We start from the raw sequence: 27,696 nt of genomic DNA on the forward strand, positions 1-27,696 counted from the left end.
CGGTTATTGTCTTGGAAAGAAGCTGATACCGCTAAGGTAAGCTTGGTGATGGGTGATTTGTCATGATGAATGGGCGTAAGTATCGAAAGAAGTCGTGGTGATGAGATCGTATGACGGAAAGGTTGTGTTGTATTGGTCGTGAAAGTAATGAAAGCTTTCCAAGCTGTCCAGTAGGAAGAGAGGGTCGAGGGTGATAGGCTGTTGTCGCTTATCAGGGGTATAAGCGCAGGATTTACGAGTTGAATGTCGACTCCCAACCGGCGTAGGGAAGGTATCTGCGTGAGGTGCCAAGCTTCTGAACTTCCGGCATTCATTAGCGAGCTTCGGGGGCAATTCTGCTGCAAAACATCTTCCATTGTAGAAACCCCCCAAAACCGGCCTAAGGAGCAGCATCAATGTGCAGATAGATGTCGTGAGGGTGAGTCGGTTGGTCGTCGTAAAAGAAAGTGTTTCCGTTCCAATTGGTGAGAAGGTTGAGTCACGGACGGATTTCGGCAAGGCTCGAGCTATCCAGGGAGATGGAGGTCAAGAGTGATGGGACGGAAGAAGCAATGGATGGTAGGTTGAAGATAAAGGCACGCCCTTGGGGAATGATGTGTAAGGTGAAGTTAATGTGGCCCAGAAGGGACAGAAGTTGACGTTTGGTGCGGTGCGGGGCGCAGAAGAAGGTTCGGTTGAGCTTTCCGACCGGGAATGAAGTCTAAAACTTGTTTGTGTCAATGATTCCGAGAAACTCGAGGGATGTAGAGGGGCCCTCTGTTTTCTCTGCGACGATGGGACCACGAGGTCGGAGAAGACTGAAGTCAGGGTAACCAGGCCGGAAGCAGGTGGCGATGAGGTGGGGGGAAATTGTTAGACTGGATCCAGCTGAGGGCTTCAGGTGGGGTGTCGAAGAGTTTAGGCTGAGGTGAGCCTAACAGCAAAGTAATATGTACCACGCCAGTGGATGCTGAAGAAACAGCAGAAGTCGGGGTGAATGGGAAGGACTTTGAAAGCACTAGTCTGGTCCTGGACCTTCCTTAACTTCCTTGGCAAGCGTGCGGTCAACTGAATCTAGCTCGATTATGGTCAACTGAAGATTTTGATTTCGAAAGAGATAGATGATTGTGGCATCCCGGTGCCAGGAGCCCTGGTTGAAGCACTCTGCTGTGGTTGCTGGAAATAGGCGCCAGAGGGCGCTGGCATCTCGGTGCCAGGATCCCCGGTTGAAGTGAGGAGCTGTGGTTGCTTGAAACGGGAAGCAGGGGTTGCTGGCATCTCGGTGCCAGGAGCCCCAGTTGAAGCGAGCTGCTGTGGTTGCTTGAAACGGGAAGCAGGGGGTGCTGGCATCTCGGTGCCGGGAGCCCCGGTTGATCAAGCTGCTGTGGTTGCTTGAAACGGGAAGCAGGGGGCGCTGGCATCTCGGTGCTAGGAGCCCCGGTTGAAGCGAGCTGCTGTGGTTGCTGGAAACAGAAAGCAGAGGGCTCTGGCATCTCGGTGCCGGGATCAGAATCAGAATCAGAATCCTTTAATGTCCCGCAGATGGGGAAATTTGTTTGTCGCAGCGGCAGAATATTGCGAGAACAGAGCAATAACAAAATAGATAATAGAATAGACTCTATAATTAAAAAGAGAAAGAAAATGGAATCGAATCGATGTGTATACATATTTACATGATGTAGTGCAAGAATGGACGGTAATTTTTTAATATACAGACCGGAGCGGTTGAAGCGAGCTGCTGTGGTTGCTGGAAACAGGAAGCAGAGGGCGCTGGCATCTCGGTGCCAGGAGCCCCGGTTGAAGCGAGCTGCTGTGGTTGCTGGACACAGGAAGCAGAGGGCGCTGGCATCTCGGTGCCAGGAGCCCTAGTTGAAGCGAGCTGCTGTGGTTGCTCGAAACAGGAAGCAGAGGGTGCTGGCATCTCGGTGCCAGGATCAGAATCAGAATCAGAATCCTTTAATGTCCCGCAGACGGGGAAATTTGTTTGTCGCAGCAGAATATTACGAGAACAGCGCAATAGCAAAATAGACAATAGAATAGACACTATAATTAAAAAGGGGAAGAAAATAGAATCAAATCGACGTATATACACATGATGTAGTGCAAGAATTGACAGTAATTTTTATATACAGACCGGAGCCCCAGTTGAAGCGAGCTGCTGTGGTTGCTGGACACAGGAAGCAGAGGGCGCTGGCATCCCGGTGCCAGGAGCCTCTGCTGAAACAGGCTGCTGTGGTTGTTAGCAGTGGGCAGTAGGGGGCACTGGCATCCCTGTGCCAGGAGCCCCCGCAAAGTTTAGCTGCGGTGATGGCTGTAACTGGATGGCGGTGGGCACTGTGGCGTTTGCCCTTGAGGTTGTAGGTTGCTGTAGCTGATGATGATAATCCTGATAGAAGTTGGAGGGTCCTGGAATCCATCTGGGCGCTCCCTCTGGAGTGTAGTGATGCGAGAAGTGGTAGCGGAAACTCTGGAGTTGTTTGATCTGGCAGAGGATCTCTGTCTCTGCTTTTGCTGCTGCTCTTTGTTTTCTTTGGGCTGTGTTATTTGATTGTACTGTCCCTTTAACAAGAGCGTAGACGTCACTGCCTGTAGGGCTGTGCGTGATGACGTCACCTGGAAGCGATCTGGTGTTAACGGAACGAGCAGCCATGAGTTTATTATTTATTTTTTTTATTTTTTTATTTTTTTATTATTATTATTTTTTTTCAAAGATTGGCTGTTGTGGTGGCTGGAACTGGATGGCAGTGGGCACCATGTTGTAGGTTGCTGGTTTCGATGATAAAAATCCTGATGGGGATTGGAAGGTCCTGAAATCCATCTGGGCACTCCCTTTGGAGTGGAGTGATGACGAGAGGTGGTAGTAGTCATTTGATCTGGCTGAGGATCTCTGTCTCCACATTTGCTGCTGCACTTTCTGTTGTCTATGAGCTTTCTGCTGTCTTTGGGCTGTAGTATTTAATTGTTCTGTCCCTTTTAACAGGAGCGTCGACGTCGCGGTGTGTTGCGTGCGCGTGATGACGTCACCCGGAAGAGAGCTGGTGTTGACGGAAGAAGCACACCACGCGTGTGGAGAAAGTTTGGCTTTATAGTCCATTCGGTGAAACAGAATTCATTTGTCGTTTAAAGTTTTCTGGGGAGTGGCTACTGTCCAATCGGTGACTGTAGATGATGAAAGCCGGTCAGGGGAACTCACCGGAGCGTGGAGACGTTGAGACCGGCGAGTTGTTCGGCCAGTGTTGGCGGAACGATGGCGGGAGGCTTCGCTTCTTGGAGGTGAAGGAGTCGGTGACCTGAGGCGAACTGCAGCGATGGTGACTTTCTGTTCCGGAATTTCCTCGTCCTCTCTTTGCTGCGGAAGGAGGTGGGCTGGGAGACACGGGAGAGTCGTCGGACGAACTATGATAATCTTGGATGTTGAGGAGAGATGAACCAGGCGGGATGCGAACCATGGATGAGACGAATGGTGCTCTTCGGACTCGCTCGCGCCCTAGCCGGCTGTAGGGCCACTGGAATCAGGGTCTCGGGTACGGAGGTGAGGGGAAAGTTGTCGGCTTCAGATGAATGGTGATCCTGATCTCGTCTGAAAGATCGTCCCACGGGGATAGTGATACGAAGTCCATGATGAGGTGAGTAGAACCTGATGTTGCTCGTACAAAAGTTTGGATGTGCTCGGGCGAGGCGATGTCGCGTGATCTTGTTTCTGGGTGCGAGAGCGAAGAATACGAGAGCGAAGCAGAGGAGAGGGTCAGGTGGTTATTTATAGAAATGCGGAAGTAGGCGCTGTTGAGGTGTGGTCCTGCTCCTGAAACTTCGCCAATTAAGCTTCAATTGAAGGGTGAAAGTCTTATTTTATCTTTAATTCTAATTGTTCGAGTGCTAAACCGTGAGTAGCAGGCTCGGTCGGCGGGAGACTCGAAGTTTTTTGGCTTCAGAACCATCGACCTATAATTAGAGAATACAGCCTTTGAGACGGAGCACCATTCATTCCGATGAAAGTTGTTCAATGTCGCACGTAGGTTTTTTTTTCTCTCTTATGGCGCACGTAGGTAGAAACGCTCGACTTTCGGCGGTGGCTCTTCCGCAGTGCGACCCACAGAGGCTTCCGTCGACAGAGCCGGCTAACTTCCGGTTTAGCGACCGGCTAACTAGAGTAAAGATTAAATAATTTCATCGTTACAGTCTGGCCAATAAAAGAACTGGCTTCAGAGTCTGTTACTGCTCCTCCTCCTCCATAATAATAATAATAATAATAATAATAATACTAATGTTTCCAGATTGTTACATCTTTTCCCAAACATCACATCTTGATACGTTTTCCTACATGTCAGCCTGTGTTTCTGTCCATTCTCTTCTGCTGCGTTGTCAGTACAAAGAATCACACTGTAACATATGAAGAATGACACGATGCATTTCCAGACTTTTAGAAACTTTATTCCACTCTTTCCAGAAATATGACAGAGAGAATTAGGTCTGATATAGATGGACTTAATAAGATGAAACATGACAACCATGAAGAGACAATATGTTATTATGTTGATGAAAAAAACATGATATGAAATCACCACCATTATCATGTTTTGATTTTAATATCTGCAAACTATAATCTAGACTTTAAAATAAAATGTCTTGGATCTCAGCCACTCAAACATGCAGTCATTTCTAAATTGTTGATTGTTTTCTTCCTTTTAATCCATCACCACCCGAAGGTAATAAAAATCTGAGTACACAGCTGGTTTGCAGAATGCAGCTTAGAGAAACTATATAACTGAGCAGGCTTGTTGGCCACCGGTAAAGGAGAGAAAGTCACTGACAGCAGTTTGCTAAAATGGGAACTGTGTATAATTTGTAACCACAGGGAGTTAAAACCAACTATCTGTTGAACAGGTGATCGTTTCATGCTGATGTTTTTATAATGATTGACATCTTTGTGTACAGATAGATAACTTTAATAATCCCTGAGAGGAAATTATGTATAATTGTTGTATATTTAATTCCAATGTCCTGGTTATGTGAATGAAATAAAATAAGAGATCCATCGTAGATTTACATGTTGATGTTTGGTCATATTTGAAATTAAGAAACAAAAAATTAAAATCAAACCAAAGAATGAAATGATAGCTGAAATAAAAATAAACGTGTTTAGAAAGATGACAGCAGGAGCAGCATGTGCAACCTCACAGGTAAAATTCAGTGAACACAAAAGTCATCTTTATCTCTACCTGCTCTGTTCCACTGTCACACACACCTTCAGTGGTAATATCTTCAGGTTAAACACACTGTCAATGCGTGGAAACATCTTCTCAGTGAAAGTGTGTGTGAAGGTGTGTATGTGTGTGTCAGTGTCAGGATCAGAGAACGACAGCTTTCCTCTGTTCCAGTCCAGATTCACTCTGATCCTCTGGAGCTTCTTCTCAACTACGACATCAGTTACTGGAGTTGATGGTGAGCGTGCTGAGTATTTACCATTGTATAACTGAATACCCCAGAATCCAGACCATACCTTACCCTTCCTCTGGACAGACTCTGCACACACACCCAGTAACCAGAATGTACTGTCTCCAACCTCGACATCCCAGCTGTGAGTCCCTGAGTTAAAGCCCTCAGAGCCCAGGACAGAATAGAAGTCATCAAACCTCTCTGGATTATCAGGAAGCCTCTGTATCTCTCCTACTCTCACACTGCTCAGATCTTCAGACAGGATGAGTTCTGGATGAGCAGTGTTTGGGTCCAGAACCACAGGAGTGTAGGAGACCATGTCCTTCATCTTGTTCCAGATGTTGAAGCTCAGGTTGCCCAGGTGTTTGGCCTGGTCTATCAGAGCTCCTGAGGGCAGCTGTGGATCCTCCAGCAGGGGGCGCTGCTGGACTCTTTCCACTGCAGCCTTGTAGTTGTGCAGGAATGAGACGTCTTCAGCTCTCAGCTCCTCCTCTGTGGCTCTGACTGTGTGTGAAAGAGCTGCTATCTCTCTGCTCAGAGCCTCCATCTTCTCCTTCATCATCTGACTCTTCTGCTCCTCTTCCTCCCTCAGTGCAGCCATCCTGGCCTCCTCTTCTTCTTCTAGAAACTGGTGCAGCTTCTTAAACTGATCCTTAATCTGCCTCTCTGTGTGTCGGGCCTGGACCTTAATGTGTTCTGCTGTCTGATCAAACTTCACTTTAACTTGTTCAAAAACCTTTAACTTCTTCTTTAAAGGCTCCAGAGTTTCTTCAAGTTTCTTCTTGTGTTGTCGTGCAGCTTCATTGATGGGTCTGAATCTGTGGTTGGTGTGTTGTTCTGAGTCTCTGCAGATGTGACACACCGGCTGCTGATGGTCCAGACAGAAGAGTTTGAGTTTCTCAGAGTGCAGACTGCAGAAGTCATCTGAAGCTCTCTGGACTCTCTCTAACAAGAAGGCTTCACACAGGTTCTTTAAAACCAGACTAACAGGTGGTTTTCTCGTTGAAGATACTGTCTTACAAACTGGACACTCCCGTGTTTGTTTCTGTCTCCACCAGCTCTGCAGACAGTCTTTACAGAAGCTGTGGCTACAGGACAGAACAACAGGCTCTCTGAAGACGTCCTGACAGACCGGACAGCAGAGATCCTCCTCTGATCTGGAAGCCATTTAGTCTCTGAGTGAAGCTGAAAACACAGCAGACAGAAAGTCCAGTCAGTCACGTCTCTGCTCACTCCTCTAATAACAGCACTGAGCTTTACCTTCACTTTGAGTCGTGTTTCAGTCAAACTCACCTTCAGTGTGTGAGTGTCTGCAGGGTGAAGAAGTGCTGCTGAGTGTAGTTTTTCTCTCTTATAGCTGAACTCACTCAGAAGACGCTCTTCTTGTTGGACTTTGTTCTGATGGTGAAGTTGATCGTCTCTGTCTGTGTGTCTCTGTAATGAGGAAGAACAACAGTCTGTTTCCTGGTTTGTTCACAGGTGAGTGTGTTGAGGGGCGGAGCTCTGTCAGACGTCTTCTGTTAAAGGAGACCTGTTGCTTTTTGTTGTTGTGTCATAGATCTCACAAGAATCCGGCTTGCAGCTTGATATGAATATGGAACTGCTCCAAAACTAAAGTGAAAGTAAAAAATTGCCCTGGCAGCAGCCAAAACACATGGTGAAGGAATAATAGTTCGGGGCCACAAATATATTGAGAACCACTGCACTAAACCAATGGAGCTAATCGTATGTTTTGTTGAAGGTGCCTCCTTATAACAATAAAACAACTTAGGACAGCCTGCAGCAACCTGATCAACATAAAGGTGGTACGTTATCACATTAAATAGTTCAAAGGCAAACTTACTTAGAGATCCACAAATTATCCAAACAAAGGAAAAACTCGGCAGCACGGACACAGCGCCAACCCAGCGGAAACAAAGGAGACTGTGATGGAGATGCGCACAGGTGAGGAGGCGCACAGGTGAGCTTACAGGGCTCACAGTCTCCTCCCTTTTATAACCTGCTACCCTCGCCAAGACTGGCCACTAGATGGCAGTACAAAGCCATCCAATGGCTCAAACAGAGAGCACACAGAAAGAAGACGAGGTGACAGCCCAAAACAATCTACTGTTCTTCACATTTGGTTTAAGTGAGACTTGACCCAGAAAAAATATCCTTTTTACGATGACGACCTTTAAAGATCTGAAATACAATATTCTGTACATTTTTGGATAAAGCTGGTGAATAAGGTAAAAAAAATTAAAAAAAAAGAAATTGCACAATTACGATGAAAATTATCATGTTAATTATTTTAAACTGAGACAATAATTTTGTATATCACATTTAATTTATTGTTTAATGTTATGTTTAAATATGCAAATGAGAACATTTCTAATTGAAAACACACACATTTACAGAACATAAATCTGAAAGTCAGGTTCAAAGTCTTCATTTCATCTGCACTTGGTCTGCAGATGTGTTTGGGTGCCTGGTGCTTCTCAAAGAGGCGTCCACATGAAGGCCAGGACTCAAGGTTTCCCAGCAGAACGTGGCTTTGTCACAAGATGATCAATGTTATTTATTTCACCAGTCATTGGTTTTAATCTTGTGGCTCTCGTTGTATGTGCACATGTCAACTATTTAATAGTTGAGATCAGTAAGTGATCAGAATCAAAATCAGAAATGTGTTTATTAGTCTCACCAAAGGACAGTTCAATATAACAATAAACTATAATAATAGTACAAAAATAAACAATATAATAAAAAGGTAAAAGGAAGAGCCAGAGCAGAAATAGAATCATATAAACATAATAAGTACAAAGATAAACAGTGTAATTATAAATGGTGTGGGCAGTGTATTGTTATTAATAAATGATAAATATGATTCTTGAGGATAATGAAGTCCCATTCACAGGTTGTTGAATACTGACCGTTTGGGTTGACAGGCACCACTATGGTGTCACAGAAGGCCCAATTATCAGTTTCTCGTCCTCTGGTGCTGTTGCTGCTGGTCCCATCGTCAGTCAGTTGTTTACGATTCTTTGTGCTCATTCCAGTTCAGTCTCCATTTGGTTCAGCTGTAGCTTTTTAGAAAGCAGTGTCAGAATTTCACTCTCAGGTGTGGCCCATGTCTCACTGTGACTTTCCTAGAAACATTTTGTTTCACCTTGATTGCCCCTGTGTGTTCCGCTTGAGTGGTTGTTAGTTTGTCTTTGTCGTTCTGATGGAATTGAAGGTTTGTTTTCGGTTCTTGTGCGTCTTCACTCGAGTGTTCAACTGTGTGTTCAAAGACTGCTTGATAAGCTTTATTAAGCCTTTGAAGTTGTTTTGCTGCAGAGACTTTTTGGTTTGTGGTAGGGAGCTTCTCATGAAAAACAGTGTTAGCTAAACTATGTTGAGCATGGTAAGCTAGGACAACCAGTTTACCACCCGAGGGTTCTAGGGACAAAAGTTCTGTAACAGCAATCCAGTTGTTAGTGGTCTGCCAGGCAAACCTGCTGTTATCATTGTAAGTTACAGGTTAACTTAACCGGACTTCAGCTATCTTCAATGGCAAATGCCCGAGTGCTGTCCATCGGAGCTGTAAGCTGTGTTTTCCATGAATGGCAGTAATCAGGCCTTTGATCAGCTGCTGGTATTGGTAATAGCGTATCCTACGAGCCCTTGTGCTATCCCGCCAACTTACAGGCCCCTGTTGTTACACACCTACGGTTGGTAGAATCGTGCACAAAGTGTACGTGTTTAGTTGGGCCTCGTGCCTGGCTAGGGACATGCTCAGGGCCACGGTAAAAGCTAGCCTGACGCCACTGAAGCGGCTCCGGTCTCTGCCCTCATCTGTCCATGACGATTTCACTCGCGAGTTCAGTGTGTATGGGCGCGATGCCTTTGCTTGAAGATAATGTTGAACCTCTGTGATAAAACAAAATGAAAACAATTGCAGGAATTCATTTTCTTTGCAATTGTGTGCAACAGCATCCTGCTTGATAACACCATGCAGAGATCATTACAAAGCTGTTACAGGGCCCTCGGTGCCCAGCAGACCACTAACAAGGATCCGATTGTGTTGTGGTGATGTTTTTCGTTTGGAAGTAGTTGTTGTGGTTATGTTCATGGTAGAAGTGCAGCAAACTGATAGCTACTAACAGCTTGAGCGGTTGTTAGTTTGTTTGCGTTCTTCTGAGTGTATTGAAAGTTTGTTTTCAGTTCAGGTACATCTCCACTCGAGCGTGCAAATGTGCGTTCAGAGAGTGCTTGATTAGCTTTATGAAGCCTTTGAAGTTGTTGTTTTGCTGGAGAAACATCGTGGTATAAATCCTTTCAGGCTAACAGTGTTAGCTAAACAATGTTGAGCGCAGTAAGCTACAGCAACCAGTTCACCACCGTAGAGTTCTACGTACAAAAGTTCAGTAACAGCAGTCCAGTTGTTTGTGGTCTGCCAGGCAAACCTGGTGTTATCATTGTTAGTTACAGGTTAGCTTGACCGGAGTTCAGTAATCATGCATTGCAAATGTCCTTGTGCTGTCTGTTACACTGTGAGCTGTAGCCACACAGGCAATAGCAGAAGTGGGCCTTTGATCAGCTGACTGGTATTGGTAATATTGGTATCCTATGAGTGATTGTGCGTTCAGTCTGTTGGTCATATTCATGGTAGAAGTGCAGTGAACCACCAGAAGAACTCACCAGAGATTCTTGTGTGAACTGACCAACCAGAGCAGACTTAGGCCCCACCTCAACACCCACAGGATTCAATGAGTGTTTTTACAGCTACTGGATAAACATTAATAAAATATATACAAAAATATATATTGAAATAAAACGTACATAAAAATAGACGTCTCCTCACTGTCTACAACTCAACTCTCTATGAGTTCTGCTAACAGCCCAGGAAGGTCGCTATTTGACAACCTGAGAATGAGACTCATCTATCTTTCTCTAGGACTACTTTAAGAGTATGCTGACATTATAGTGTGGCTTTAATCCGCTTTGTAATTATAATAATCTGCAAAGTTACTGTTGACTAATGTTGTAAAATGTAAGTGGTTAAATAATGTGCAGTGAACATATTAATTGTAAATCAGTTGTGAAAATAGAAAAACTCAAGAACAGTACATGTACCTCAATTGTACTAAAGTACACTGCCTAAATGAACGTACAGAGTAAGTTTACACTAATGTAAATGTTCAGATTTACACTGACACTTTACCCATTAACTTAAATTAATACTCTGATTAAACAAATTATGAAAAGTGATGTCAGGTTAAATAAAACTGAGGTAGGGACTGAAACCTCCACAAAGAGACTCAAAACCGACAAAAATAGACCCAGGACCTCCACAAACAGACACAAAACATGTATACACACCATCAGCCAGAATATTGAAACACTGACAGGTGAAGTGAGCATTGATCATCTTGTTACAATCAAATGTTCTGCTGGAAACTCTTGAGTCCTGGCATTTATGTGGGCGCCTCTTTGACGAGTATCATCCACACAAACATGGTGGCAGATCAGGTACACCCCCTCATGGCAACAGCACTCCGTGATGGCAGTGCGCCCCCTGCAGGACACCTGCACCTGCACCACCGCAAAAACGGCTCAGGAATGGTCCAATGAACATGAACTGGCCTTTGAATTCCTCAGATCCCAAACCAGTTGAGCATCTGTGGGACGTGCCAGAGCCAAGTCCCATCCATGTTGGGGCCCCCATGGATCAGTCTCAGCTCATGGTACATCCAATGGATGCTCAGTTGTTTTGAGATCTGGGGAATTCAGAGGCCAGGTTGACACTTTGAGGTCTTCGTCACGTTCCTCAGGTCGTTCCTGAGCAGTTTTTGCAGTGATGCAGCTACATTGTCCTGCTGAGAGGCCACTGCCACTGAGGAGTGTCCTTGCCATGAGGAGGTCTGCAGCTGTGTTTGGGTGCATGGTGCTTCTCAAAGAGGCGTCGATGTGAAGGCCAGGACTCAAGGTTTCCCAGCAGAATGTGACATTGTCACAAGATGATCAATGTAATTTATTTCACCAGTCATTGGTTTAATCTTGTGGCGGATCGTTGTATGTACACATGTTTCAAACAAACATAAACACAAATCCCACCAAAACACACAAAACCTCCCTAAACACACAAAACCTCCCCAAACACACAAAACGACCACAAACAAACACAAAACCTGCACAAACAAACACAAAACCGCCACAAACACAAAACGACCACAAACAGACACAAAACCTGCACAAACAGACACAAAACCTGCACAAACAGACACAAAAACCTCTACAAACACACAAAAACCTGCACAAACACAAAACGACCACAAACACAAAATGACCACAAACAGACACAAAACCTGCATAAACAAACAAAACCTGCACAAACACACACAAAAACCTCCACAAACACAAAACGACCACAAACAAACACAAAATCTGCATAAACAAACACAAAAACTTCCACAAACACAAAAACCTCCACAAAGAAACATCAGACTACCACTGCTCCTCTTTTTCTTCCTGCAGGTGACAGACAAGTCGAAATGAAGAACCCTGAAGACGAGCGGTCGGACCGACCAGACGAGCCACGACAGGAGCCTGAAGCAGCAGATAGTGTTTAGAGACAGTGAGTGCTGTTGTCTTTACTGGCTATTTACTTAATAAACTCTTTTTCTGAATTACTCTGTTGTGGTTTTAATCTTGCTCACCCCTGATTTTTAAAGAACATGTTGAGTCTCTTGATGGAGTCTAATGTCTCTCAGTGGCATCGTCAAAGCTATTTGTGATATCTACATTTCTCTGCAGTGGAGACCAGAGCTTCCATCACCTGCATTACCTATTCCTACTTTGTGAAGGATTGATTTAGAAACAAGTGGGTTTTTGGGGGTTTTTTTGGGGTATTTTTTGGGCCTTTTGTGGCTTTATTGATAGTACAGCTCTCTCCATCTCTTATCACATGAATTCATTGTGCAGCCTCGTTGTCAATGCAAACATCTTTACTGCCAATATCTCTAACAGTCCCAACATATAAACAGCACTACAGGTGAGAAGAACATTACATAGCTTTGATTTTAAGGCGAAATGTCCTTTTAAGTATTTATAGGTTCTAAGAAATGTTTTTTAGTTTCTCAGTAATAGTAAGTGAATTTATTTCATATTTCCAGGGAAAACTGCAAGAGAAATTATCTTTTATTCATCATTATACCATCAATATCATCTCTTTGAGTATTTCTATCAATTCTAATCAAACCAATTAGATATGTAGGAAGAAAAAGAGCTGATTATAAAACTCTTAACATTTTAGTGGCTGATTCATGTAACGACACAAAAAGTTCAGCTTTTCAGTTCTTTCATAGAAGTTTCTAATATGATGCTTCATTACCTGCTGATGAGACGCACTACATTCACCAAAATGTGCCCATCGAATACAAACAACCTCTTAAAGAAATGAAATTAAATCAATTAAGTCAAAACGATGCAGGCTGTAATGATATTCATAACAAAAGTTACAAGAGGGGAGGTCTTTTATTATTAAAGTAGAACTTATGAACTCAAGTATATACTGATATCAACCATTTACAACCAGAAAAGCAGATTTATAGACAAAACAATCTCTTGTACAGGTGTAGATTCTGTGGCTCTGAAGAGCTGCTGCAGGATGAAACACTGAACGTCTTCTCGAGCTCCACAAACGTCACGTACAAAGAACAAATCTGTGGTGTTCAGTTTTCATCCCGCAGCAGCGATGTCGACTGGTTTAACACCAGAACAACCAGTAACAAAAACAAAACAAAATAAATCCCTCCACACGGCCACGGGACTCCATCCAGGTCGCTCACAGCTTTGTGAAACATGTTGCTGATTGTTTGACGCAGCGTAACGTTGGTCTGAAAGCTTCCAACACGTCTGACGTTGGTGCAACAAAAGTCATTGACATCATGAACAGACACGAGCTCAGAGAGTCAGAGACGGTCGAACACCGGCTGTGATGCTAACCCGTAATGACGACACCCACTGAGGGTCAAAGGTCGACTGTTGGGCGGTGAGGTAATCACACTGTGAAATGAAAATGTGAGAAATTGTTATTAATACAAAATCTGACTTTCCCACCGTGTGTTTGAAACCTTGTAGCAGCTGATGATGAGACAACATCCAACATGTTTGTGTAAATTATGACATTATGCATCATCAGCTGCTACAAACATCCAACCAGCAGCCATCAGTCGTGAAATGCTAACAGGAAGTGACTAACTGCCTGAGAGCTTTGACGGTTTCCTGTCTTTATCAAAACCTTTTAAATTAACGGTTCACCCAAAAATTCCTCACCTCCATGTTGACGGAAAGTCAGGTGAAGTTTGGCAGCTGGAGACTTGTTTTAAAATAACCAAACAGCACAAAATTGCTCCGTACGGCTCCTGATTCTAGTCTCGGGAAACTCAGAAATTACAAATTGATCCTCGATGTGTCAAGTTCATGCATCCACTTCAGATGGACTTACAGCAGATTCTGGCTTTAGAACGGGCAAAATTAAATTCTATTTCTGGTTGTTTCTCTGTTTTAAATCAAGTCTCCAGCTGCTTCAGTTGTTTAGCAGAATGCTGCAACTCTGTTTTACTGTGACTGAGTTTATATTTCTTGCTACACTTTTTCTTTAAAGACATTTTAATTTGTTTTATCAGTTAATTTAAAGGATTTTCAGTCGGCTTCGTGCTGCCAGTTTAAAAAAAAAAAAAAAAAAAAGTTTGAATTAAATTTAAATGAAGACAAAAGATCCCTCAGTTTCTCTCAGTATGTAAAAACCATCAAGTCCTACAAAGATAAACTAAAATAAATCCAATTCAATCAGAAACAGTCAAAATAAATAAATCCAACAAAATTATCCGACTTTGAAAAACATCAGAAAACACAAATTAAACACTTCCATGTCGGTTATCCTCATTTAAAATGTGTTTTTGTTTTATAACTTAAGGGGAAATGATACAGAATGTAACTGCAGACTGGAGCATCAGTGCAGTGGAAGCCTGCTGCAAACATCTGATAATAAAACAAGTACTTTTATTATGTGCATAGAAACATTCTTATACCTGCAAGTTAAGAGAGAGGACTTCTGTGTGTCTTTAAATCTGTACAGAAAATACCTGGGACTTTACATTTTAATGTGTTTGAGGCTCAGAAGTGTTTTCAGTGCATCCAAGTTTTTATTGCTGTAAAATGAGGAAAACTCAACGAGCCTTTATGATTATTTGGCTTTTAACTTTCATCATTTAGAAAAGAAGACTGCAGAGAAAACACTGTTCAGATCTGATATCAACATCCGTCCTGAGTGATCCGATAACGAGTGGACAGCTCGAAGAACAGACCAAAATAATTCAATAAATAAATAAAGAACTGAATGTTTTACATTTGCCGAATTTACAAGAAGGTCCAAATAATGCAGAATGAGTCAGAGACAGAGTTTCACAGAGTTTATAAAGTGTCTCCAGCTCAACGACTCACTAAACGGACACATTTGTTAAGGGAGTCTGGTGACTTTCTCCACGGGGACAAAGAAGCAGCCGAGCAGTCGGATCATTCAGGACGATGTCACCGGGTCTGAACTGGGCCAAAGTTCTCTGAGGATGTAAAGAGATGATGTCTGACCGGTGGATAACACACTGTTTAGTTTTCCTCTTATGGCTCTAAGGAACATTTAAGATTAAACCTAAAGGATTCATCTGTCGGGTGCTTCAGTCGATGAATTCAACTCTGAGCTCAACAGAACAGTTTAGTAACAAAACAAAGCGTCTCTTTTGGAGCGGAGCAACATTAAATCTTCCACGTAAAACATCATAAATATTTTTTATTCATGAATCTCCCTCCGGCTGAAACACAGCAGAGAGTGAAAGTCAGTATTCATCTGAGCACCGTGATCTTTGGGAAGCATTTATTCACCATCAGTCTCTCTGAAGTTCAGAGTACAGAGAGACAACATCCCATCAGTGTGTTCACAGTCAACTTGCCTGATGAAATGAGAAATGATGGTTTTAAAAAAGGGGAAAAAAAGTCCTTGTTGGGGTTCAAGTTGTGTTCAGGTCAGGAGAACCACCTGTCTCTGAGGGACCGAAGGATACGGATCTCCTCATCTGACTGGTCTGGATAGTGAGGACACACACACACAACAGAAACACTGTAAAACACCTGAACTTCTCGTGTGAAAGTGACCAAACAATTCTCTGATGGTGAGCGGATGAACCGTCAGTGTTACTCACAGTCTGGATTACTTGGATCATCACTTCTGAACGACTGGTCTGAGTTCTCCGAGTCGTCGTCATCATCACTGTTGTCGTCGTCGCTGTTGCTGCCAAGAAGTTCTGCAACCTGAGGGAGAATTTAAAGAAACTTTACTGACGATTCTTTCAGAGTCATATTGTTGCGTAATAAATAACCTTAAAATGAAGGTAACTAATATGTAAAGTAACGCTGTCACCATGACACCACAGTGACATCATCTCTGTGACGCTGTGTGTGTGTGTGTGTGTGTGTGTGTGTATGTGTGAAACAGGCCTGTCTGTTGTGTGTGTATTGCGCCACCATGTGTTTGTTGTGGGGCAGCACAGTGTGTGTACCTGGTGTGTTGTCATCACAAGCTCATGATGTAACCATGGTGACTTGTTGTCAGTTTCCTTCCTCCACCTGTCAGCTGCTGTCACAGTGAACTGCTGATCGATCAATAAAGTCTGAATCTGAACTGGTTTATTCTTCATGTGTGTGTGTGCACGTGTTTACTGCACGTTGTCTCAATGGTGAAATAAAACTTCCATGCAGAGGAAAGTCACAGCAGTCACATGAAGTTATTTATTAAGTTTTTGAATAAAAAAAAACTAATTATAAATGCTTTCATACATTTACAGAAGATTAAAGATGAATTTGGAGTTTTGTTTTCATCCCTGTATAAATCAGAACATGGTATAAAGTTTAGTGTAGCGGAGAGATTCATAACAGATGCTTAAAGTTTATTGTTTGCTGCAGCACCGAGAAAACTACGGAAAAGAAATACAGAAAGAAAAAGAAAGAGATAAAATACATGAACATTTCATTCACAATTTCCAAACCCACTTTCAATAGAAAAATAAAAGGTACATTTATTGGAAAACGTCTACAATCATTATTAAACTCGAGGATAAAAAAAAGCCCAAATTCGAGTTACACATACCTTGTTCTACTATGGGGAAAAGTAGTTTTTGGCCGCATTGCATCATGGGATGATGTAATTACAGTTTGGCCCATAAGAAAACTGGCTTCAGAGTCTGGTGCTGTTCCTCGTACACATGATAATATTAGTAATAAAATAATAATAATAATAATAATGTTCCCAGATTCTTACATCTTTTCCCAAACATCACGTCTTGATACGTGTTCCTACATGTCAGCCTGTGTTTCTGTCCATTCTCTTCTGCTGCGTTGTCAGTACAAAGAATCACACTGTAAATTATGAAGAATGACACGATGCATTTCCAGACTTTTACAAACTTTATTCCACTCTTTCCAGAAATACAAGATCAACTTTAGATGGAACTATTAAGATGAAACAACCATGAAGAGACAATATTTTATCATGATGATGAAAAACATGATATGAAATCACCACCATTATCATGTTTTGATTCTAATGTCAGCAACTATAATCTAGACTTTAAAATAAAGTGTCTTGGATCTCAGCCACTCAAACATGCAGTCATTCATAAATTGATTATTGTTTTCTTTCTTTTGATCAAAAGTTTGTGATTTCCAGCTGATGTTGATGTTTTTATAATGATTGAGGGTTTTGTGTACAGATAGATAACTTTAATAATCCCTGAGAGGAAATTATGTAGAATTGTTGTATATTTAATTCCAATGTCCTGATTATGTTAATGAAATAAAATCATAGATCCATCGTAGATTTACATTTTGATATTTGGTCATATTTGAAAGTAAGAAACAAAAAAATGAAATCAAAACAAACAGCTGAAAATAAAACAAAGATATTTTTAGAAAGATGACAGCAGGAGCAGCATGTGCAACCTCACAGGTAAAATTCAGTGAACACAAAAGTCATCTTTATCTCTACCTGCTCTGTTCCACTGTCACACACACCTTCAGTGGTAATATCTTCAGGTTATCCAGACTGAAAATGCATGGAAACATCTTCTCAGTGAAAGTGTGTGTGAAGGTGTGTATGTGTGTGTCAGTGTCAGGATCAGAGAACGACAGCTTTCCTCTGTTCCAGTCCAGATTCACTCTGATCCTCTGGAGCTTCTTCTCAACTACGAGAACAGTGGATGGAGTTGATGGTGAGCGTGCTGAGTATTTACCTTTGAATAACCGAATACCCCAGAATTTAGACCATACCTTACCCTTCCTCTGTTCAGACTCTGCACACACACCCAGTACCCAGTATGTACTGTCTCCAACCTCGACATCCCAGCTGTGAGTCCCTGAGTTAAAGCCCTCAGAGCCCAGGACAGAGCAGATGTTATCAAACCTCTCTGGATTATCAGGAAGCTTCTGTTTCTCTCCTCCTCTCACACTGCTCAGATCTTCAGACAGGATCAGTTCCGGATGAGCAGTGTTTGGGTCCAGAACCACAGGAGTGTAGGAGACCATGTCCTTCATCTTGTTCCAGATGTTGAAGCTCAGGTTGCCCAGGTGTTTGGCCTGGTCTATCAGAGCTCCTGAGGGCAGCTGTGGATCCTCCAGCAGGGGGCGCTGCTGGACTCTTTCCACTGCAGCCTTGTAGTTGTGCAGGAATGAGACGTCTTCAGCTCTCAGCTCCTCCTCTGTGGCTCTGACTGTGTGTGAAAGAGCTGCTATCTCTCTGCTCAGAGCCTCCATCTTCTCCTTCATCATCTGACTCTTCTGCTCCTCTTCCTCCCTCAGTGCAGCCATCCTGGCCTCCTCTTCCTCTTCTAGAAACTGGTGCAGCTTCTTAAACTGATCCTTAATCTGCCTCTCTGTGTGTCGGGCCTGGACCTTCATGTGTTCTGCTGTCTGATCGAGCTTCACTTTAACTTCTTCAAAAACCTTTAACTTCTTCTTTAAAGGCTCCAGAGTTTCTTCAAGTTTCTTCTTGTGTTGTTGTGCAGCTTCATTGATGGGTCTGAATCTGTGGTTGGTGTGTTGTTCTGAGTCTCTGCAGACGACACACACCGGCTGCTGATGGTCCAGACAGAAGAGTTTGAGTTTCTCAGAGTGCAGACTGCAGAAGTCATCTGAAGCTCTCTGGACTCTGAAGGCTTCACACAGGTTCTTTATGACCAGACTAACAGGTGGGTGTAGCATTGAAGATCTTCTCTTACAAACTGGACACTCCTGTGTTTGTTTCTGTCTCCACCAGCTCTGCAGACAGTCTTTACAGAAGCTGTGGCTACAGGACAGAACAACAGGCTCTCTGAAGACGTCCTGACAGACCGGACAGCAGAGATCCTCCTCTGATCTGGAAGCCATTTAGTCTCTGAGTGAAGCTGAAAACACAGCAGACAGAAAGTCCAGTCAGTCACGTCTCTGCTCACTCCTCTAATAACAGCACTGAACTTTACTTTCACTTTGAGTTGTGTTTCAGTCAAACTCACCTTCAGTGTGTGAGTGTCTGCAGGGTGAAGAAGTGCTGCTGAGTGTAGTTTTTCTCTCTTATAGCTGAACTCACTCAGAAGACGCTCTTCTTGTTGGACTTTGTTCTGATGGTGAAGTTGATCGTCTCTGTCTGTGTGTCTCTGTAATGAGGAAGAACAACAGACTGTTTCCTGGTTTGTTCACAGCCGAGTGTGTTGAGGGGCGGAGCTCTGTCAGACGTCTTCTGTTAAAGGAGACGTGTTGCTTTTTGTTGTTGTGTCATAGATGTGACAAGAATCCTGCTTGCAGCTTGATATGAATATGGAACTGCTCCAAAAACTAAAGTGAAAGTTAAAAATTGCCCTGGCAGCAGCCAAAACACATGGTGAAGGAATAATAGTTCGGGGGCCACAAAGTATTGAGGACCACTGCAGTAAACCAAGGGAGCTAATTGTATGTTTTGTTGAAGGTGACTTCTGGATAAACATATTCCTCCTAATAACAATAAAACAACTTAGGACAGACTGCAGCAACCTGATCAACATAAAGATGGTACGTAATCACATTAAATAGTTCAAAGGAAAACTTACTAAGAGATCCACAAATTATCCAGGATTACAGATGGCAGGAGGTTGTCTGCTAAATCTAGTGCACACATCTTCATGTTTAAAATGTGGGTTAGGGGTTAGCTCCCTACCTCACTCGCCCGCAGCTATGCTAGCTAAAGTAACAGCATGCTATAGAAACTTACTAACGCAGCAGCGCCTTTTTATATTTTAACATTTCACATTGCATTTACATATTTTATAACTAACAGTAAAGCGGAATAAAGCTATAGTAGTGCCCCATCGAAAGGACCAAGCAGTAGCTGACGTCAGCAGCCTGTTCCTCTCCTCAGGTGGAGCTGCTGCTGTCAGAGACACAGGTAGCAGGGGAGAGTAATAACCATAACCCATGGTTTCGCTATATTTTCCGTTATTTGCTCAGCCTTAAGTGTAAGCTTGGCTAATGTTACTCACCAGGACTTCCTTGGTGGCATTCTGATGACAGACGTTTTCTGCTACTCCCTTAAATGCTTTTCACTCCGTGTTGTTGTGGCACGCGCACTCGCCTCCCTCCGTCCCGCCCACTCACACACCGCCACACACACACACACACACACACAGACGCAGACACACACACACACACACAGACACACACACACACAGACGCACACACACACACACAGACGCAGACACACACACACAGACGCAGACACACACACGCCGGGTCAATTTTTTCTCTTAAGCGGGAGGCAAACATGCTTGGGCGCCGCGAATAAGCCGTATAATTTAGCTGATGGAGTTGTAATTTCTTGGCAAATTTTCCTTATATGTCTATTGGTGCATTTTTTATCTGTTAAATTTATGCCATCCAACATTAAATTTGCCTCAAAGTGTACATTTAGCTGTGGTCTACTATCTCCTCGCAATAGCAACAACAGCTCTGCAGGTATAGCGTCAAATATTATGGCAAATTTTTTAGGTGTAATAGGAATTGTATATTTTTTTAAAAACTCAGTATAATTATACAAATGTCCATTTTCATTCAATAACTGTGTCACAAACAAGATATTTTGGTCAAACCATCTCTTGACAAACAAAGATTTGTTCTTATATCGAATATTTTGATTATTCCAGATCAAACACTGAAAAATTGTGTTTGTAGACCAACATCCAAGAAAGTAAGACTTGTTTGTGAAAACCTGCCAGATTAACAGGAAGTTTATCAACACTAACAATTTAAAAAAAATTAAAAAAAAAAAATTAAGTCCAATGCATTTAAACCCCCTTGACAGTATGAGTTGCACAGCACTGTTCGTTTTAATTGGTGGAGCTTATTTTTCCATATAAAGTTGAAGATTTTTGTGTCAATCTGTTTAACTTTTTTTGGTGGAACATCCAATACCACAGCTGTATAGACCAGCCGAGATAACCCTTCACTTTTAGACAACAAGATTCGTCCACTGATTGACAAATCTCTTAATAGCCACATATCATACTTTTTTTTTTTTTTTTTTTTCAATCAGTGGATTAAAATTCAAGTCAACCCTTTTTTCTTGATTCTTGCATATCTTAATGCCCAGATATGATATAACATCTTTAACACAAATACCTTCTATTTCCTTGTTATTCGGTCTGTCTTTTAAAGCAAAAAGCTCACACTTTTTAATATTAATCTTCAAACCTGACACCAGAGAGAATGCGTCAAGACAGTCAACTGCCTTTTTTACCTCCTTTTCATTCCTTAAAAAAATAGTAGTACCGTCTGCTAATTGACAACATTTCAATTGACTTTCTGCCAGTTGAATGCCTCTAAAATAATCTTTATTAATGTGAAGTGCCATAGTTTGCATGATTAGTAGAAACAAAAAGGGTGCAATAGGGTCCCCTTGTTTAATCCCTCTCTCTATATTGAAGCTACGGGTGGTTCCATTTAACAACTTCACTGAACTGCTGCACCTTTTATATAATGTCTGAATTGCAGATTTAAAATAAGAGCCAAAACCAAAAAAGTCCAAGGTGTTAAACAAGAAAGAATGTTCTATGGTATCAAAGGCTTTATAGTAATCTATGAATAGTATAAGGCTGTTGTCATCAATAACTTCATGGTCAATTAAATCCAGAATTAGACCAACATTATTACTTATATGTCTACCACTCATAAATCCAGACTGGCAGTCATCAATAATTGTTTGAAGACAAAAACAAGTGATAATAACTTAACATCATCATTAATTAAAGTAATTGGCCTCCAATTTTCAATACACACTGGGTCTTTCCCAGGTTTGGGGATTAATGTTATGAGGCCTTGAGACACAGATGGCGGTAATCTTCCCATAGACAAAGCTTCCTTATAAACATTAAACAAAAATTCTGAAATCTCTTCTTTGAAGATTTTATACAACTCACTAGTTAAACCGTCGTTCCCAGGGGACTTATTATCCTTTAACTTAGAAATACATAGACTGATCTCTTCTTGAGTAATATCCTGATCACACACACTTTCCTGTTCTTCATCTATTCGTTTTACATCCCCATCTATAGAACTGAACAATGAGAACGAGTCACATAAATCAACTTTTTTCTTGTACAGATTTTCATGAAAATTCTTAACAAAATTAGATATTTCCTGGCGTTATCTGTAATCTGGCCATTGATATCTAATTTAATTATTGAGGAGGTTCCTGCATTTCTTTTTTCCAAATTGAAAAATATTTTGTGTTCTTTTCACCTTCCTCCATCCATTTTCTTCTAGATCTCACAAAGGCCCCCCTTGCTTTATCTTCATAGATCTGATCTAGTTGTAATTGTAATGTAATCAACTCTTCTCTATCTTGTTGATTTGTATCTGGATTTTCATATATCATAATGATCCATCCATCCATCCATTTTCATCTGCTTATCCGGGGCTGGGTCGCGGGGGCAGCTGCCTGAGCAGGGACACCCAGACTTCCCTCTCCCCGGATACTGCCTCCAGCTCTTCCGGGAGGACCCCAAGGCGTTCCCAGGCCAGCTGGGCGACATAGTCACACCAGCGTGTCCTGGGTCTTCCTCGGGGTCTCCTCCCGGAGGGACATGCCAGGAACACCTCCCGAGGGAGGCGTCCCGGGGGCATCCGAAACAGATGCCCGAGCCACCTCAGCTGGCTCCTCTCGATGTGGAGGAGCAGCGGCTCTACTCTGAGCTCCTCCCGGGTGACAGAGCTCTTCACCCTATCTCTAAGGGAGCGCCCTGCCACCCTGCGGAGGAAACTCATTTCGGCCGCTTGTATCCGGGATCTTATTCTTTCGGTCATGACCCAAAGTTCATGGCCATAGGTGAGGGTCGGAACGTAGATTGACTGGTAAATCGAGAGCTTCGCCTTTCGGCTCAGCTCTCTCTTCACCACGACAGACCGATACAAAGACCGCATTACTGCGGCCGCTGCACCGATCCGTCTGTCATCTCACGCTCCATCCTTCCCTCACTCGTGAACAAGACCCCAAGATACTTAAACTTCTCCACTTGAGGCAGGAACTCTCCTCCCACCTGGAGGGAGCAGGCCACCTTTTTCCGGTCGAGAACCATGGCCTCGGATTTGGAGGTGCTGATTCTCATCCCAGCCTGACATGCTGGAGGTCCTGGCTCGAAGGAGCCAACAAGACCACATCATCCGCGAAAAGCAGAGATGAGATCCATTGGCTCCCGAACCAGATCCCCTCCGGCCCGTGGCTGCGCCTAGAAATTCTGTCCATAAAAGTAATGAACAGAACCGGTGACAAAGGGCAGCCCTGCCGGAGTCCAACATGTACTGGGAACAAGTCTGACTTACTGCCGGCAATGCGAACCAAGCTCCTGCTCCGGCAGTACAGGGACCGTACGGCCCTTAACAGAGGGCCCCCGACCCCGTACTCCCGGAGCACCCCCCACAGTATGCCACGAGGGACACGGTCGAATGCCTTCTCCAAGTCCACAAAACACATGTGGACTGGTTGGGCAAACTCCCATGAACCCTCGAGCACCCTGCAGAGGGTATAGAGCTGGTCCAGTGTTCCACGGCCAGGACGAAAACCGCATTGTTCCTCCTGGATCCGAGGTTCGACTATCGGCCGAATTCTCCTCTCCAGTACCCTGGAATAGACTTTCCCGGGGAGGCTGAGGAGTGTGATCCCCCGATAGTTGGAACACACCCTCCGGTCCCCCTTTTAAATAGGGGGACCACCACCCCGGTCTGCCAGTCCAGAGGCACTGTCCCCGACTGCCACGCGATGCTGCAGAGACGTGTCAGCCAAGACAGCCCCACAACATCCAGAGACTTGAGGTACTCAGGGCGGATCTCATCCACCCCCGGTGCTTTGCCACTGAGGAGCTTACGGACTACCTCAGTGACTTCGGCTTGGGTGATGGATGGGTCAACCTCTGAGTCCCCAGCCTCTGCTTCCTCTATGGAAGGCGTGTCAGCGGGATTGAGGAGATCCTCGAAGTATTCCTTCCACCGCCCGACGATGTCCCCAGTCGAGGTCAACAGCTCCCCACCTCCACTGTAAACAGTGTTGGTAGAGGACTGCTTCCCCCTCCTGAGGCGCCGGATGGTTTGCCAGAATTTCTTCGAGGCCGACCGGTAGTCCTCCTCCATGGCCTCCCCGAACTCTTCCCAGACCCGAGTTTTTGCTTCCGAGACTGCCCGCGCTGCCGCACGCTTGGCCTGCCGGTACCCGTCAGCTGCCTCAGGAGTCCCCCGGGCCAGCCAGGCCCGGTAGGACTCCTTCTTCAGCTTGACAGCAACCCTTACTTCCGGGGTCCACCACCGGGTTCGGGGATTGCCGCCGCGACAGGCACCGGAGACCTTACGGCCACAGCTCCGGACAGCCGCGTCAACAATGGAGGTGGAGAACATGGTCCATTCGGACTCAATGTCCCCAGCCTCCCTCGGGATCTGGTCAAAGTTCTCCCGGAGGTGTGTGTTAAAGATCTCCCTGGCAGAGGGTTCTGCCAGACGTTCCCAGCAGACCCTCACGATACGTTTGGGTCTGCCAGGTCTGTCCAGCTTCCTCCCCCGCCAGCGGATCCAACTCACCACCAGGTGGTGATCAGTTGACAGCTCAGCCCCTCTCTTCACCCGAGTGTCCAAGACATACGGCCGGAGGTCAGATGACACGACCACAAAGTCGATCATTGATCTCCGGCCTAGGGTGTCCTGGTGCCACGTGCACATATGGACACCCTTATGCTTGAACATGGTGTTTGTTATGGACAAACTGTGACTAGCACAGAAGTCCAGTAACAAAACACCACTCGGGTTCAGATCGGGGAGGCCGTTCCTCCCAATCACACCCCTCCAGGTAACACTGTCATCGCCCACGTGGGCGTTGAAGTCCCCCAGGAGAACGACGGAGTCCCCGGTTGGAGCACTCTCCAGTACCCCTCCCAGGGACTCCAAGAAGGCCGGGTACTCTGCACCGCTGTTCGGCCCATAAGCCGAGACAACGGTGAGAGTCCTATCCCCGACCCGAAGGCGCAGGGAAACGACCCTCTCGTTCACCGGGGAGAACTCCAACACATGGCGGCTGAGCTGGGGGGCTATAAGCAAGCCCACACCAGCTCGCCGCCTCTCGCCGCGGGCAACTCCAGAGTAGAAGAGAGTCCAGCCTCTCTCAAGGAGTTGGGTTCCAGAGCCCAGGCTGTGCGTGGAGGTGAGCCCGACTATTTCTAGCCGGTACCGCTCAACCTCCCGCACCAGCTCAGGCTCTTTCCCCCCCAGTGAGGTGACATTCCATGTCCCCATGGCTAGAGTCACCATCCGGGGATTGGGCCGCCGGGGCCCCCGCCCACGACCGCCACCCATATCCCTCTGCACCGGCCCCTTCTGAACCCTCCCACGAGTGGTGAGCCCACGGGAGGGCGGGCCCACGTTGCTCGCTCGGGCTGCACCCGGCCGGGTCCCGTGGGCAGAGACCCGGCCACCAGGCGCTCGCCTGCGAGCCCCAACCCCAGGCTTGGCTCCAGGGTGGTGCCCCGGTGACGCCGATCCGGGCGACGTGCACGTCCTTGGTCTTCTTGTATTCATCAGGGGCGAGTGAACCGATCTTAGTCTGACCCGTCACCTAGGACCTGTTTGCCTTGGGAGACCCTACCAGGGGCATTAAGCCCTGGACAACATAGCTCCTAGGATCATTCTGGTGCTCAAACCCCTCCACCACGATAAGGTGCCGGTTCAAGGAGGAGTATCATAATGATCTTTTCTGTTATATTATCCTCCATTATCCGCTTGTCTTTTGCCATTTCTTTCCCTCTATGGGTTGCTAGTCTTTGATACTTCAAAAATTCCCACTGCACTCCAAAGGAGTTCAGTGCTTTAGCCTTTCTCCAGTTTTCATTAATAGTTAACTTTGCCATGCTTAGAAATTGTTTATCTTCTAAGAGTGTTATTTAATTTCCAATAACCTGTTCTAATCCTTTTATCCTGATCATTTATGTTATTAAGATTAACTGAGATGTATATCAATTTGTGGTCTGTAAGTAGAGAGGGTTCAATATAAACATCCATAACTTCTTTCTCCATAACTGTGGAAATCAACCAAAAATCTATTCTTGACTGTTTGCTCAAGTCTTTTGTTTGCCATGTAAACTGACACTTGTCAGGATTTCTATACCTCCATATATCAAAACAATTTAAATTAGAGCACAGTTTATCAATTTCTGCAGTTTTATCAACTCTCCCCGGACGTGGCGGCCGACAGTCCAAAAGTGGATCTTTAATGGAGTTCCAATCTCCTCCCAGGATTAGTTTCGCACTGGGGAACAGCCTTAGAAATGAACAGATTTCTTCTTCCACTTCTTCAAATAAGGCTCGGTTTCTGGAGCTGTTACTTGTACCATAAATATTACTCAATACAAAAATGGTGTCCATAAATTTCACAGCCAGAACAATCCACCTTCCAAACACCTGAATTTTATTCTTCAAAACTTTACCTTTAAACTTCCCTTTTAGAATGGCTACACCTGCTGAATTGTTGCTGCCATAAGACATCCAGATGTCCTCTCCCCACTGCTGCTTCCAAAATTCATAATCAGTCACTAAAGCACGGGTCTCTTGTAACAAATAAAAATCAGCTTTACATTTTTTACAGAAAAGAAAGACAGCTTTCCTCTTCAAATTGTCTCAGATACCCCTAACATTCAATATGAGCACAGTGATAGGGACAGTGTCGCTCACACACACACACACACACACACACACTCACACACACACACACTTCAAGAGAGAAATAAAGAAAAAGAAAACATATTTTTTTTACCACCTACTTTAACAGCCTACTTTAATGTTGATAATTTATGACAAGTCTTCTCTTACTTGCTGTCATCCGTCATATCGCAGTTCTCTTCCATCGATTATGGCTTTTGCCCCCCTGAAGAAAGCCTTCTTTCCCTCCTTGCCTGCTGTCTCAATGTGGGGCCACAGTTTGTTTCTAGTCTCTTTGTCCTCGATGTCAAGTCCTCTCCGAAAAGGGATTTTCCTGGATGTGAGATAATCCGCGTTCTTGGCGCTTTTCCAACCATCTCTCTGGTTGCTCTAGAAGTACACCGGTGGTGATGACTGGTCGTACTTTATCTTCAGTTCTTCTTCCCACCCTGTGGCTGACGTCTATGTGGAGATGAAGAAGATTCCCGAGCTCTGGAGCAATCGCCCGGCAGATGTGCATCACCCGCTGCTTGACGTCTTCTCCCTCCTGCTCTGGAAGTCCGTAGAGTCTTAAGTTCCAGCGCCTGTGGTAACGTTTAGCATCGTTCACCTTGTCCTCCAGCTCAGAGATCCTCTTGTCATGGTCAGTAGTTACCTTCTTCACAGTGGTTACATCTCTTTTCATATCCTGAATTTCTTTGAAGAGGAACTCTGCGTTTTCCTTCAATGCGTCGATACTTGCTGCGTTGTGTTGAATCAACTTCTCCAGGCCTTCTGCTTCTTTTCCAGACCATCAGCTCTCTCGTCTATATTTTGTTTTCTTTCAGCAGCTCTATGATAGTATCCTGTACCTCAGCCAGAGTTGGTTCGGATCTCACTTCTTCGCTTCGGGAGTGTTCGGCATGGAGTCAGGTAACGGCACACATTCCGGGCTTTGAAGGCGTGCATAGGAATGTAAATCCATATGACTGACTTCCATCTCTGCCTCAACCGTAAGAGTATTATTACTTAGTTTAGTGAAGAGGTTTCGTCCACCTT

The 27,696-nt window shown here is 44.3% G+C and overlaps 3 protein-coding genes and 1 long non-coding RNA gene across 4 annotated transcripts in view; 1 reads left to right on the forward strand and 3 right to left on the reverse strand.

Annotated features, from left to right (window-relative positions):
- Positions 1–27,696, forward strand: part of LOC115582774 (dedicator of cytokinesis protein 3-like) — a 391,011-nt gene that overhangs the window by 72,247 nt on the left and 291,068 nt on the right. The window lies entirely within an intron of this gene.
- On the reverse strand, positions 4,454–6,861 carry LOC115583239 (nuclear factor 7, brain-like). Its single transcript, XM_030419874.1, has 2 exons — positions 6,709–6,861; positions 4,454–6,600 (listed from the first exon to the last, which is right to left on the reverse strand). The coding sequence occupies exon 2, from the start codon at positions 6,581–6,583 to the stop codon at positions 5,195–5,197; it is 1,389 nt and encodes a 462-aa protein (XP_030275734.1). The 5' UTR covers positions 6,584–6,600; positions 6,709–6,861; the 3' UTR covers positions 4,454–5,194.
- Positions 15,291–15,763, reverse strand: LOC115583302 (uncharacterized). Its single transcript, XR_003984330.1, has 2 exons — positions 15,633–15,763; positions 15,291–15,515 (listed from the first exon to the last, which is right to left on the reverse strand). It is a non-coding gene; the product is annotated as an uncharacterized LOC115583302 (long non-coding RNA).
- Positions 16,969–19,143, reverse strand: LOC115583240 (nuclear factor 7, brain-like). The gene is made up of 2 exons (XM_030419875.1): positions 18,975–19,143; positions 16,969–18,866 (listed from the first exon to the last, which is right to left on the reverse strand). The coding sequence occupies exon 2, from the start codon at positions 18,847–18,849 to the stop codon at positions 17,470–17,472; it is 1,380 nt and encodes a 459-aa protein (XP_030275735.1). The 5' UTR covers positions 18,850–18,866; positions 18,975–19,143; the 3' UTR covers positions 16,969–17,469.

The sequence above is a fragment of the Sparus aurata genome, chromosome 6 (assembly GCF_900880675.1).
Source record: "Sparus aurata chromosome 6, fSpaAur1.1, whole genome shotgun sequence".
Taxonomy (NCBI): Eukaryota; Metazoa; Chordata; class Actinopteri; order Spariformes; family Sparidae; genus Sparus; species Sparus aurata.